Source organism: Myodes glareolus, chromosome 4 (assembly GCF_982192425.1).
Source record: "Myodes glareolus chromosome 4, mMyoGla1.1, whole genome shotgun sequence".
Lineage (NCBI taxonomy): Eukaryota > Metazoa > Chordata > Mammalia > Rodentia > Cricetidae > Myodes > Myodes glareolus.
This window is the reverse complement of record NC_142029.1, coordinates 85,981,529-85,994,282: the sequence shown is the minus strand read 5'-3', so window position 1 is coordinate 85,994,282 and position 12,754 is coordinate 85,981,529. Positions and strand designations below refer to the sequence as shown.

The 12,754-nt window shown below is 40.2% G+C and overlaps 1 protein-coding gene across 3 annotated transcripts in view; it reads right to left on the bottom strand.

The window, feature by feature from the left end:
- The window catches only part of Sin3a (SIN3 transcription regulator family member A), a 60,501-nt gene that overhangs the window by 37,270 nt on the left and 10,477 nt on the right, over window positions 1–12,754 (bottom strand). For all 3 annotated transcript variants that reach the window (XM_048416745.3, XM_085689699.2, XM_048416744.3), the window contains exons 2-3: window positions 4,399–4,620; window positions 1,767–1,943 (exon numbers count right to left, since the gene is read on the bottom strand). In XM_048416745.3, the coding sequence (XP_048272702.1) occupies window positions 1,767–1,943; window positions 4,399–4,587 (366 nt within the window). In that variant the 5' untranslated portion in view covers window positions 4,588–4,620. The remainder of the gene's footprint in view (window positions 1–1,766; window positions 1,944–4,398; window positions 4,621–12,754) is intronic.

The following is a 12,754-nucleotide window of genomic DNA, read 5'->3' as shown; positions in this document are numbered from 1 at the left end:
CTAAGGGGGCTTGCTGGCTGGCCAGCTACTCTGGCAGAAATGAGCTTCTGGTTCAGAGACAAATAAGATGGAAAGGAATATAGAAGACACCCAAAATCAATCCCAGGTCTACACAAACATGAATAGGTGTATACCCCCTACCCAACACACACACAAATACACAGACACACACATTTCACATACACAAACAACTAGGAAGAAAAGGAAGGAGGGAAGGGAAGGAAGGGAGACCAGTTATGCTCTGGGGTTAATTGTAACTGATGTGAGAATGGCTTGAATTACAGTGTAGGTTTGAGGAGTAACTAAACAAAAGAGACAACAGAAAGTGAACATCCAAAAGTGACCGACCACAGACAGGAGTCTGAAGGGCTACAAAGAGATGAGTACATCTTAGGATAGTGTTAGAATTACTGAGATAATATTTTAAATTGCATAAAATTTCAGGTTTTAGGGAAGTTTAGGAAATAATATCTGATTAGGTAAAAGCTACAATTTTTGATGTACCATGAAACAGAATGTTTATGTTCAAATAAATCATTAAGTGGTATTATAGCATGAATGTCCTCTAAAAATCATGTGTCTAATCTTTGTAATTTTCATTATGTATTACTGGGAATTCAATCTATGGGTTCCTATATGCTAGGCAAGTGATCTACCACTAAGCTACAACCCTAGTTCATACCCTTTTTTCTTTTTTTTGCGGGGGGGGGTGGGTTTGCTGGGTAAAAAGGATGATTTATATTCCACTTGAGATGGGGGACTGAATGAGATTCATCAAAATATTAATCATGATGGCACAGTATTTAAAGTTTATATATTGCTTATTCTGGAAATTTTTTTTCCAATTTTCAATAAGTTAATTGTGGGTAACTGAAATAGCAGAAAGTAAGCTTTCAGGTAAGAGGAAGGACTACATTAAGGAAAACAAAGAGCAGACATTTTTGACACACAGATGCACTTTGGGGCATACTGTTCCTCCCACACGCAAGTCCCTAGATAGAATTAAGCTATTACAACCAAATGAAGATAAAACATCTCTCATCACTTCACAGTTTTAATTTACATTATTTTGTATGTGGTTTCAAACTGATTTACCTAAGAGCAAATCAGAAAAATTGAAAACTAAGCAATTGCTACACACACAATACTCAAAAAAAGGGACAAAAAGGTTAGCTGGAAACACAAGCTTCAACCAGTCCTCCCCGAAGTCTCACGTACTTCACAGCACCACTATGCACTCAGCAGGACATACGAAAACACTGACACTTCAGTCACAACTTTTGTCCCCAAACTGCATTATAAAACGTGCCTCAAAAGCAGCATGTTTTACAAAGCACAGATTTAAAGATGCCCACAAATTCAGATGTTCAGAGCATAGGAATATTAAGTTTGAGCCGTATTATATATTGTGGTGTTAATTTGTTATTCCCAAATTGGTCTGCTCCCAGATATGTGTGTACTCAATAAAAATCTTATAATACTAAGAAGTCTTGAGACTAAAAGAAAGCACCTCAAACCCAGACTTCATTTTCTAAGACAATGATCCTTCAATTCTGGTGTGTTTGAGTTTCATGTATTCATACAGTCAACATTTTCTGTGTGTATGTTTTTCTGGATTAAGCACATACACAGGAAAATATGCAAAAAAGGAAATACACATAGGTTTCAAAAGCAAAACTTCTTGTAATTCAAACCCCATTCTCTTAGGTTAAGGCATTATTTCCTGCCGAAGATACAGTGAACCAAGTAAAGAAACAGAAAAGCACCTTTAGCCTCTGAAACTGCTGCTGTCCCTGTACTGGTGCGACTGGTGGCGCTGGGTGGGCATGGCTCTGGACCACCTGGCCTCCATGAGGCTGAACAGCTGTGGGGTGATGATGACTGCTATGAACTGCTGCTATGGCGGGCCCATGGCTGCCAGAACTCTGTGGCACAGCTGAGACCTGGGGTGAGGAAAATAATAGACAAATTCAGGCTTAGGCATTCTTCCTCAAACACATCTGAGAAACAACACAAATCTACAATGCATGCCTGTGTATTTCTTCATGCACAAAGCTATTAAGAAAACGAAATGTCCCAGAAAAAAAAAGAAATTACTGATGTTATAACCCCCCTATATTTAATGTTTTACAGATGTTAAAATTAATTCAATTTCAGCAAGGTGTGGGGCACATATCTTTAATCCCAGCACTAGGGAGGTGGAGGTAGGTAGATACGTCTGAGTTCCAAAACAGCCAATACACACACACACACACACAAAACGTGTATATATGTATATATAGTGAGTATATATGTGTGTGTGTATAAGTATATACAGTGAGATCCTGCCACAAAATGTAATAATAATAAATTTCCTGAGCACTTCTATTTCTAAACTATTAAAACTGAAAATAGGAGCTCATGCCTATAATACCAGCACTTAAAAAGCTAAAGAAAGTGGCGCTGCTCTTAAGTTTGAGGTCTACTGGATCAATATAGAAAATTTCAGGTCAACCTAAGCTACGGAAGGAGATCCTGCCTCTAAAACAAAGAATAAGTAAATAATGGGGGGAGGGACAGTTTTAATGTCAGTAGATCTGACTGTTTCATCTCCAAATGAGGAGATTGAGCAATGTACAATCTACCTTCTCTATGCAGTATAAATTGTACCCTCCAACTTAGTAAACAACAAGATTTTTCACAAATTCTCACAAATTTATAAAAATCACTCTGAGTGGGGGAGAGAGAGAAAAAAACAACTGTATGTAAAATTACAGATATAAAATGTATTAAGAAAATGGAAAGAAAATATGGAAGGGGTTGGAGATGCAGTTCAGCTGAAAGAGTATGTGCCCAGTGCTCCTGAAGCCTTGGGCTCCACCTTCAGCACTCAGACTTGATGTGCTGGTGCTTGCCTGCAATCTCAACAGCTGGAAGACAAGAGGCCAAAAGTTTAAGCCTTCCTCAGCTACACAGCAAATTCAAGGACAGTCTGGGTTGGAAGAGACCTTATCTCAAAGAAGAAAAAAAGAGGGGAAAAGAAAGAAAAAAAATAAAATGAATTCTACAATTCTAATATATACATGTTTCATAAGGGGTCTCAATCTGAGCTTTTCTATTTCAAATTACGTGTTTTACAGGTTTTCATAAAACTTAATCATATGGCCAGGCAGTGGTGGCACATGCCTTACTCCCAGCACTTGAGAGGCAGAGGCAGGAGGATCTCTGTGAGTTTGAGGCTAGGCTGGTCTACAGAGCTAGTGCCAGGACAGCCAGGACTGTTACACAGAGAAACCTTGTCTCAAAACCCATCCCCCGCCAAAAGACAAAAAAACAACAACAAAAAATCTTAATTATATGGGCTGAAGATCTGAGCTCAGTGGCACAGTGCTTGCCCAGCAAGCAAGGGCTGTGGACCGGGTCTCTAGAATCGAGGTAACAAGATAGCACCATAATTATCCTTTACAAATGCCTGAGACATCTGCATTTACTACAAGCACACACCACTGAGGATATATACAACTGTATCTAACAGATAAGATAACTATAAATCTATCTGGAAAAAAAAATAATTCCAAGCAAAACCCCTTTTCTTCTAGTCCTAAATACTGCTCCATCAGCCTCACATGCAAGTATTACACTGCTTCACAGGAGACTCCTGAGAAACTGACACTCAGGTGCTTACTGACACACATGAGGGTCTGAGTTCAATCTCTATCACTGAGAAATTAAATTAAAATAAAAAAAAAAACAAACAAGATGTGGTAGTATAGGCCTTTAATCCAAACACTTGTTGGAGGCAGAGACAGACAGCCTAGTTTATACCAAGACTTCCAGGCCAGTCACAGCTACACAGTGAGACCCTGCCTAGAGATATATAAAAAAGAAAAGAAAAAAGAAGAGAAAAAGTAGTAACAAAGAAGGGTTAGTGGTAGAACACTTGCCTGATATGCACAAAACCCCGGAATTAACCTCAACTAACACAAAGAAGCAAGGCAAGGTGGCACAAGCCTATAACCCCACAACTGAGAAACTAAAGTAGGAGGACAGAAGTCCAAGGCTAGTCTGGGTTCCATAAGGAGAACCAATTTCACAAAGAGAGAGAGAGAGAAAGAGAGAGAGAGAGAGAGAGAGAGAGAGAGAGAGAAGGCCTTAAGGAGTGTGGAAGAAAAAGAAGAGAAAAGATTAAAGGCCAGCAAGCAACATGCAGAGAACTTCAGAAGTCATTACATGACTTTTGTTAGTATTGTTTTAAACTTATCTGGTGGTTTTCACACTACCACATGCCTTTATTTAAAACATCTCCATATGTATTTCACGTGAAGTTTTTCGTAGGTAGTTCTAAGCTCTATAAAACCCACTTTCCATGGATGAACCATCACCCTCACCCTTATTCCCACTCCCCTGGCTCTAGCTTACCTGGTAGTTGGGTGCCACTGAGTACTGAATTCCTGTAGCTGACTGCATGGTCTCAGACACTGCTTCATACACAGGAGGGGCGGGGGCAAGCACCCGGTGCTGGTGAGGAAAAGCCTCTGTGCTTCCAGGAATCCTTCGCTGCTGGGCTGCGTACACCGGTGACTCCTGGTCATCCAAACGTCGCTTCATTCTGCACTCATGCTCAGGAATGCACTACAAAACCTGGGAAATCCAAAAAGTACCACAGAATTAAAATCTCCCTCTATATGACGTAGTTCCCCAAGTTTAATGTAAGCCTGACTTTCAGAACTGATCACCAGATAGTGTACACACACCTCACAGCGAGCAAGTTAGGACTAGGAGAGATGTGGCTCAGGGATAGTTTTAATCAATCTGGTAACACTAAGTTGAAAATTATCCTACAATTCAAAACTGCAAATAATTAAAAATCTCCTTTTCTAGTCATTCTCCTATGGTGGTTTTAATGACAGTAGTCCCCTAGGTCATATATTTGAATGTTTGGTTCCTAGTTGATGGACTGTTTAGGAAGAAGCAGGATGTGTGACCTTGCTGGAGGAGGTATGTAACTGGGGGTTTCAAAAGACAACACCATTCCCAGTTATTCCTCCCCCACCCTTCTCCTTCCTAGTTGTGCCTCAACAAATAAGCTCTCAGCTACTGCTCCAACCCCATGCCTGCCCAGCTGCCCCTGGCCATGACAACCCTGACCTGTAAAGAAGCCCCCAATTAAAACGCTTTCCCTCTAAATTGTCCTGCTGATGGTGTTTCTTCACATCAGTAGAAGAGTAGCTTAAAGGTAGCTCCCAAAACACTATTATAGCTAATACTAGTTATACTCATATGCTGCAAATACAACTCTCAAAATTTAGTACAGGCACAGAGTATGCATGCTATGAAGGTGAAAGGGGGATTAGTATTAGATGGGTTTCGTTTCACAAATATCAATTGTTACAACTAAAGCTATCATAGAGTGATGATATGTCAGAAAAATGAGGGCAAAGGTTACCTTAAAAAAATCATGTACAACCAGGTGGTGGTGCACACCTTTATTACTTCCAGCACTCAGGAGGCAGAGGCAGGCAGATCTCTGTGAATTCGAGGCCAGTCTGGTCTATTGAGCAAGTTCCAGGACAGTCAGTGCAACACAGAAAAACTGTCCCCCCCCCAAAAAAAAGTACATTTTAAAAAATTCTTGTTTTCAAGTAATTTTTAGCACCTCAAACTAAAAAACTTAAGATAGAATAGATGACTTCCAAGGTTCCTTCTGGCCCTTTCTTACATTCTTTAAGTACAGAAAGTTTCTTCAGCTTAACAATACCTTTGGAGGGAGTGGCATTCTCATCAAAGAGTACACAAAGTCTAAATGCACTTTGTCCAGGAACCTACTTTTTTTCTGAGCATTTCTGACATCAGTATCCTTAACACAAACATAATATACTATAGTTAAGAAGGAATACTTAGAAGCCAGCAAGATGGCTCAGTAAGTAAAGGTGCTTGCTACCAAGACTGACGGTCTAAATTCAATCCCTGGGACCATAATGGAAAAGAAAAGGCAACTGCAAGTCTCCTCTGACTCTCTCTCTCTCTCTCTCTCTTACTCTCACACACACATACACACACACACACTCACCTTGGCACGCATACATACACATACACACACACACACACACACACACAGAAGAAATACTATGCAAATGAAAGAGGGGCTGGAGAGAGATGCTCCAGGGGCTGAGTGCTTACTGCTCAATCATGAGGACCAACATTCCCACCCCAACACCCACACCTCTTAGGTCACAGCTCGCTGTAACCCCTACTAAATGGAATCCAGCCTCTGCAGAAACTTCACTTATGTGCACAAGGACACTGTTCCCCCTCCCCCACCCTGCCTCCACAACACATACACACATATACACAATTAAAAATAAAACAAATGAACAGGCAGGCAGACATTCTGTCTACTTGGGCTAGGGAGAAAGCTCAATCAGTAATGTGCTTGCTATGCAAACATGAGGTTCTAAGTGCAATCTCCAGAATTCATAAAACAAACAAACAAAACTGGAACAGGAGAGATGGTTTACTGGTTAAGAGCACTGGTCCTTTCAGAGGACCCAGGTTTGAGTTCTAGCACCCACACATCAGCTTACGACAATAATTCAGCAACTCAGGTTCCAGGGGATCTAACACCCTCTTAGGGTCCCAATGGCACCAAGCATGTAAGTAGTGCACCGACAAGCATGCAGGTAAAAACTACTATACACAGAACAACTTTTAATGTATAAACATTTAAAGACATCAACCCTATTTCAAGAAGATAAAAATTATAGTTATGGCCAGGCTTGGTATTGGGAGATAGCCTGCAGGAGAACTGCAGTTTCGAAGTTCAAGGGCAGCCTTAGACAACTTAGACTGTTTTTCAGAACCAACTTTTTTAAAGGGCTGGGCAGCTGGCATCTGTTAACCCTGATGCAGAAGTGGTAGGTGAGCCAGAGATAGAATCTCCAGAGCTTGTTGGCCAGCTAGTCTGGCCAAGTTGGAGTGCTCCAGGTTGAAGAATATACCTTTGTATGCATGTGTGCACATACATACATACACATATATAAACACACACAGGAAAATTCAGTAATGGCTAAGATTTAGTATATTATTCCCCATATCTGAAGACTCTTAATAAATACAATAATTAATTGCTGAGCCTATTCATCTTTCTCTTCATACAAGATTTAAAAAAGGAGCAGCCCTCCCAAGGACTCTCGTCCCACCAAGAGTTTCTCTCTACTCTCGGTTACCATCATTCACTCCCTATCTGTCATTCTTACACTCAACGTTTGAAACAAAACCTCAGGCTTTTCTGTTCCTGAACAATCAGACACTGGGCTCTCAGGCTTTGTTGTTGTTGTTGTTGTTTAGTTGTTGTTGTTTTAGTGTCCTGCCTGTATATATGCCTACGTGCCAGAAGAATGCGCCAGATCTTATTATAGATGGTTGTGAGCCATCATGTAGTGCTGGGGACTGAACTCAGGGTCTCTAAGAGCAGCATCAAGTGCTCTTAACAGTTGAGCCATCTCTCTAGCCCAGTGACACATGCCTTTAATCTAGATAGTAACCCCACAGTTTACCTTGCAAGCTATTCCTACTATTATCTTCTCAAATACTTCAAGCTACAGATATACTCTGGTCTATAACTTTAGAACCAAGAATTATTCTCAAATTTGTATGTGATATAGTACATCCAACTTAATTAACTAGAGTTGAACAGACAGACAGTTCTGAGGGGAAATCATTTAAAATGCCTTAACTGATTATGTTTACCTACTAAAAACTAATTTATTTAGTTCAATATTAAAAAAATATACACATTAAAGGGTTCTAAGCATGCTCATGCATGCTATTTGAGAGCCAGAAGTAACTAAGGAAGTGTTAAAAAAAAACACTAATTGTTCATGTAGAAGACCTAGGTTTAGTTTCCAGTACCCACATAGTGGCTGACATGCTATTTGACAACCAAGAGTGTCACAGGTCACTAAATCTCCACCTATTTGGGGATGAGAAACTGGATTAAAAAAAAAATAATAAATGGATAGACTACAAATTCCATAAGAATTACTGGCTGCTACTTCTAGCCACAAATGAAACCAGAGTTTGGCTTAGTTTTTATTGGACTAAAACTTACATGTTAATCTTTTGAGATTAATCTCTACCAAAATGCCAATATTATATAAATGATAAATAAGCCAAATGTGTATGAAGAATATAGCAAAGGACTATGGAAAAACAGAATATTTATTAGGCACTAAATTCTAGCCAAATTCTCTTGTTTTGTGGCTTTGGCTCTAGCCCTGTATTTGCTAAGTTTTCATTGGTTAAGTATTAAAAGCATCTTAATTTATTGTGAGGTCATGTTTTAATATTTGTTTTACTATTTTTTTTAATATTTAAAAATTTTCTTCGAGTATATGGGTGTTTTACCTGCACATGTCAGTGCATAACATGCATGCCTGGTGCCTGAGATACAGGTAAGAATCAGGCTAGGAGGTGGTAGTGCACGTCTTTTAATCCCAGCAGTCAGGAGGCAGAGGCAGACGGATCTCTGGGTTTAAGACCAGACTAGTTTACAGAGCGTTTCAGGACAGCCAGAGCTACACAGAGAAACCCTGTCTCAAACAAACAAACAAACAAACAGAAAGTAAAAATAACTTTAATTTGTGGGTTTCTGTGCTGGATGAAACCCAGGCCTTTTGTAGGCTAAGCAACTACAACTAAGTTGCATGCCCAGTCAAAAACTAATTTCATGATATATTTAACCACATTTATTTTCAGAACTTTTCTTCCTGGACCATTTATATAAAACTGAAGAGATGTTATCCAGAGCCTGCATTTTCTCTTAATTATGCTATTTTGTCAATTTCCTATCTCCCCAACGAATCATTTCCCTTTAAGTAACACACCCACTCCTTTACTCCCCGTCAAGACAGCTGACAATACTTCCCAAGCAGTTCTCGCCCTCTAGTCTCTACACCGCTTTCAAAATGTCCCTCAAACAGGAATCTAATCTACCACTAGTTTCTCAATACTTTAAATACAACCCACGGGACTGCAAAGATGGCTTGGCAGTTAAGAGCACTAGATACTCTTCCAGAAGACCAGGATTCGACTCCCGACATTCACATGGCAGCTCACAACCTGTCACTCTACTCCAAAGGGTCCAATATTCTCTTCTGTCCTCTGTAGGCATCAGGCGTTCATTCACAAGAGGCACAAACATACACATGGGCAAAACACACCTACACATTAAAATGTCAAGTTTTATTTTAAAAATATAACCCAAATTCCCAGAATTCCTTAGTTTAGTATACTAGTATCATTGAAGTCAGAATGCCTATAACCCCAGCACTCAGGAGGCAGAGGCATCACCACAAGGACCAGGTCAGCAAGGCTTTCATAAAAAGTTCAAGACCAGCTAGAGTTTTACATGACTCTGCTTCAGAAAACAGCACCAAAAACAAAACACATATACTCAAAAACACAACCAAACAAAAACCCCTTGAGTCAAGTATGTGTGGAGGGAGGGAATCTTACTTTACCTTCAGAATCCATTCCTTCATCTAATCTACCAATTCTGGGGCACTGGGCAACACCCTTGTTGGGGTCAACTTAATTTAATGCAAATAGTCTACCATTAAGCTACAATCCCAGTCACCCCATTTTTGCTTTTTAAACAAAAAACTCAGGCTGGCCTTGAACTCACTGTTACTTAGGAAAACAAACTCTTGGGGAGCTGGGATTACAGGCTTAACCCACAATGCTCAGCTATCACTAATTTTGTAGACACTCCTCACACTATAAAAAACTTGTTCTAAGATACAAACCACTCTACCCATGGATACTAAAACCAACTGGCATCAAGTCTTTTGTACAAACTGATGTAATATTTGCATATAATCTATGTATCTTCCAGCATATTATCCCATATACTTTAATCTCTAGGCAACTTGTCATACTCTGCAAATACTTGTTAAACTGTATTTTCAAGAGAACAAATAGAGAAAGTTTGTATGTGATGAGTAAAGATGTATTATTTTTTCCCAAATATTTCTGATCTGAGGTTGGTTGAATTCATCAATGTGGAACTTGTGGAAATAAGGGCTGAACGTTCTAAATCACAGAAGAAAAATGACAGTAATAGTTATTAATATGCATGGAATAACAAACATTAACTCTTCCAGCAATATTGTTAAGTACTGCCGTTCTCTACTTCACTTCTTACTTTCTGCTTTTGAGGAAAGATGTTGATGTGTTAACGGTAGTATAGATCCTGCCTCAAATTCCTCCTACCCGTGCCTCCAGAGCACCGGGATTACAGACATCCGCACTGAACTTGGTTCTAGTCTCAATTTTATAAATATGGAAAACTTGAACACAAAGATTAGGAAGACCACAGATGACTCTTTGCCCCCCAAAAGTTTCTTTCAGAACTAGCTGGGAAGCCTAATTAATCAAAGACATGTAAAATAAAATGCTATCTACTTTAAAGTAAAAACTAAAAGAAAATAATTGCTGGTCCTGTGGGCAAGAATATATGTTAATACTATAGGGGTACCTCCCCCTTATTGTTTATTACAGTGGGTGTCTGAACTGAGTGCTTGCACAAGTGCATCAAGGCTCAAGTACAAAGGTCAGAGGACAACTTTTGGGAGTCAGTTCTCACTTTCTACTTGGCTGAAACAGGCTTTTTCTTGTTTTCTGTCCTCTAGGCTAGCTAGTTCAGGAGATTCCAGAAGGTTATACTGGCTTCACCTCCTAGCTGCAGCAATTCTGGGCCTGCAAGTGCACACTACCACATCCTCCCTTTCACTTGGATTCCAGACTGAACTCAGGTTGTCAGGCCTATGTTGGAAAGAGCTTTTACTGCTGGGTCATCTCACTGGCTTGGAAGCTTTTAAAAGTTTAGTCTACCGGACAGTGGTAGTGCACACCTTTGATCCCAGAGCTCAGAAAGCAGAGGCAGGTGAATCTCTGTGAATTAAGAGGCCAGCCTGGTCTACAGAGTGAGTTCCAAGACAGCCAGGGCTACACAGAGAAACCCTGTCTTGAAACACACACTTGATCTATTTAGTTGTCAAGTAATCTATGAAAACGCAAAATGTGCACACTAATCTACCCAGTCTCTGTCCTACACATTTGCCAAGTCTAACTACTGCAGGAGAGTATGAAAAGCATTAGCTAACTGAGCTCCATCCATATTGTAAGAAAATGAACAATCATTATGAATATCAGTGTTCATCCTCAATTGAAGACATGTTAACTGAAAATGGGCCATAAAGTATGTGTACCATGATCTCATGCATGTGTACACACACACACACCACACACTCAACACACATATTCTACTCTATATAAATTTTACATCAAAAGGAAAAATTCTGGCTGGCATGATAGCTTGGTGGGTAGGACATTTGCTGCCAAGCCTAACAGTCTGAGCTTGATCTCTAGAATTCACATGCTAGAAGAACAGACAACTTCAAGTTGTCCAATTTCCACAAAAGTGCTGAGGGATATTCACACTATGGAACATACTAAATAAGCAGTCAAGTGAAAAACTACTATAAACAAATACTGTTTATCAAGTACTTTTTAAAAGTGTACTACAATATGACTGAGAAATACATCAAGAAAGTAGACTTCAGGGGATGGAGAAATGACTTGGTTAAAAGTGCATACTGCTCTTGTAGAGGACCTGAGTTCAATTCCCATCAGTCACGTTAAGGAGCTCACAAGCAGCTGTAACTCCAGTTCTAGGGAATCCAACTTCTTCTGGCCTCCCTGAGCTCCTACATGTCCACATGTACACACACACACACATACACACAATTAGAAATAAATTTTAAAGGGGGGGGGCTCAGCAACTAAGAGCACTTGCTCCTAAAGGGAGGACTTCACACAAGAGAACTGAATTTCACGATGATGCTATCCTCCATCATCAGGACTACTGTTAAGATACCTAAGGACACTCAACAGCTCAGAGAAGGCATATGGTTTTCTTGTGTCTCTCCTGTAGAGTCTCCCCTTCCTACATATCCAAGTGCTATGTCCCTGCTCTGCACCTCCTACAACATGTTGTAGTTGATTCTTAATGCACTTAATGTTCAATGATGTGTGGTAAATCATGTATCCACTTGTCTTTCTTGACAAGAATGTTAAGTTCTTAGTGACAAAGACTGTTCCTCACCAGCCCAGAACAATTTAAGCAGGTGGTCAATTAAATGGGTGGTGCTTCAATTCACTCTCAGAATTCAAGGCCCAATCCTCCCTCACCCTCCCACCCCGGTTTTTCAAGACAGTGTTTCCCAGTAGCTATGGAGCCCGTCCTGGAACTTGCCCTGTAGACCAGGTTGGCCTCAAACTCAGAGATCCACCTGCCCTGCGTCCCAAGTGCTATGATTAAAGATGTATGCCACCATTGCCTGACTCCAATTCTTTTATTAAAGATGTATTTATTTTAGCCAGGCAGTGGTGGTCTACATTTCAGCACTTGAGAGGCAAAGGCAGGCAAATCTTTGAAGGCCAGTCTGGTCTATACAGAGTGAGTTCCAGGACAGCCAGGGCTACTTATCTCGAAAAACCGAACAAAACAAAAAAGATATATTTTATTTGCCTGCATGACTGCCTGTGTACCACTTTTGTGCCTAGTACCCACTAGACCAGAAGAGGGCATCAGATCGCCTGGAACTAGAATTACAGATGGCTGTGAGCACCATGGTGCTAAGAATTCAACCCTAGGTCATCTGGAAGAGCAATCAGTGCTCTTAACCACTAAACCATCTCTGCAGTCACCCCA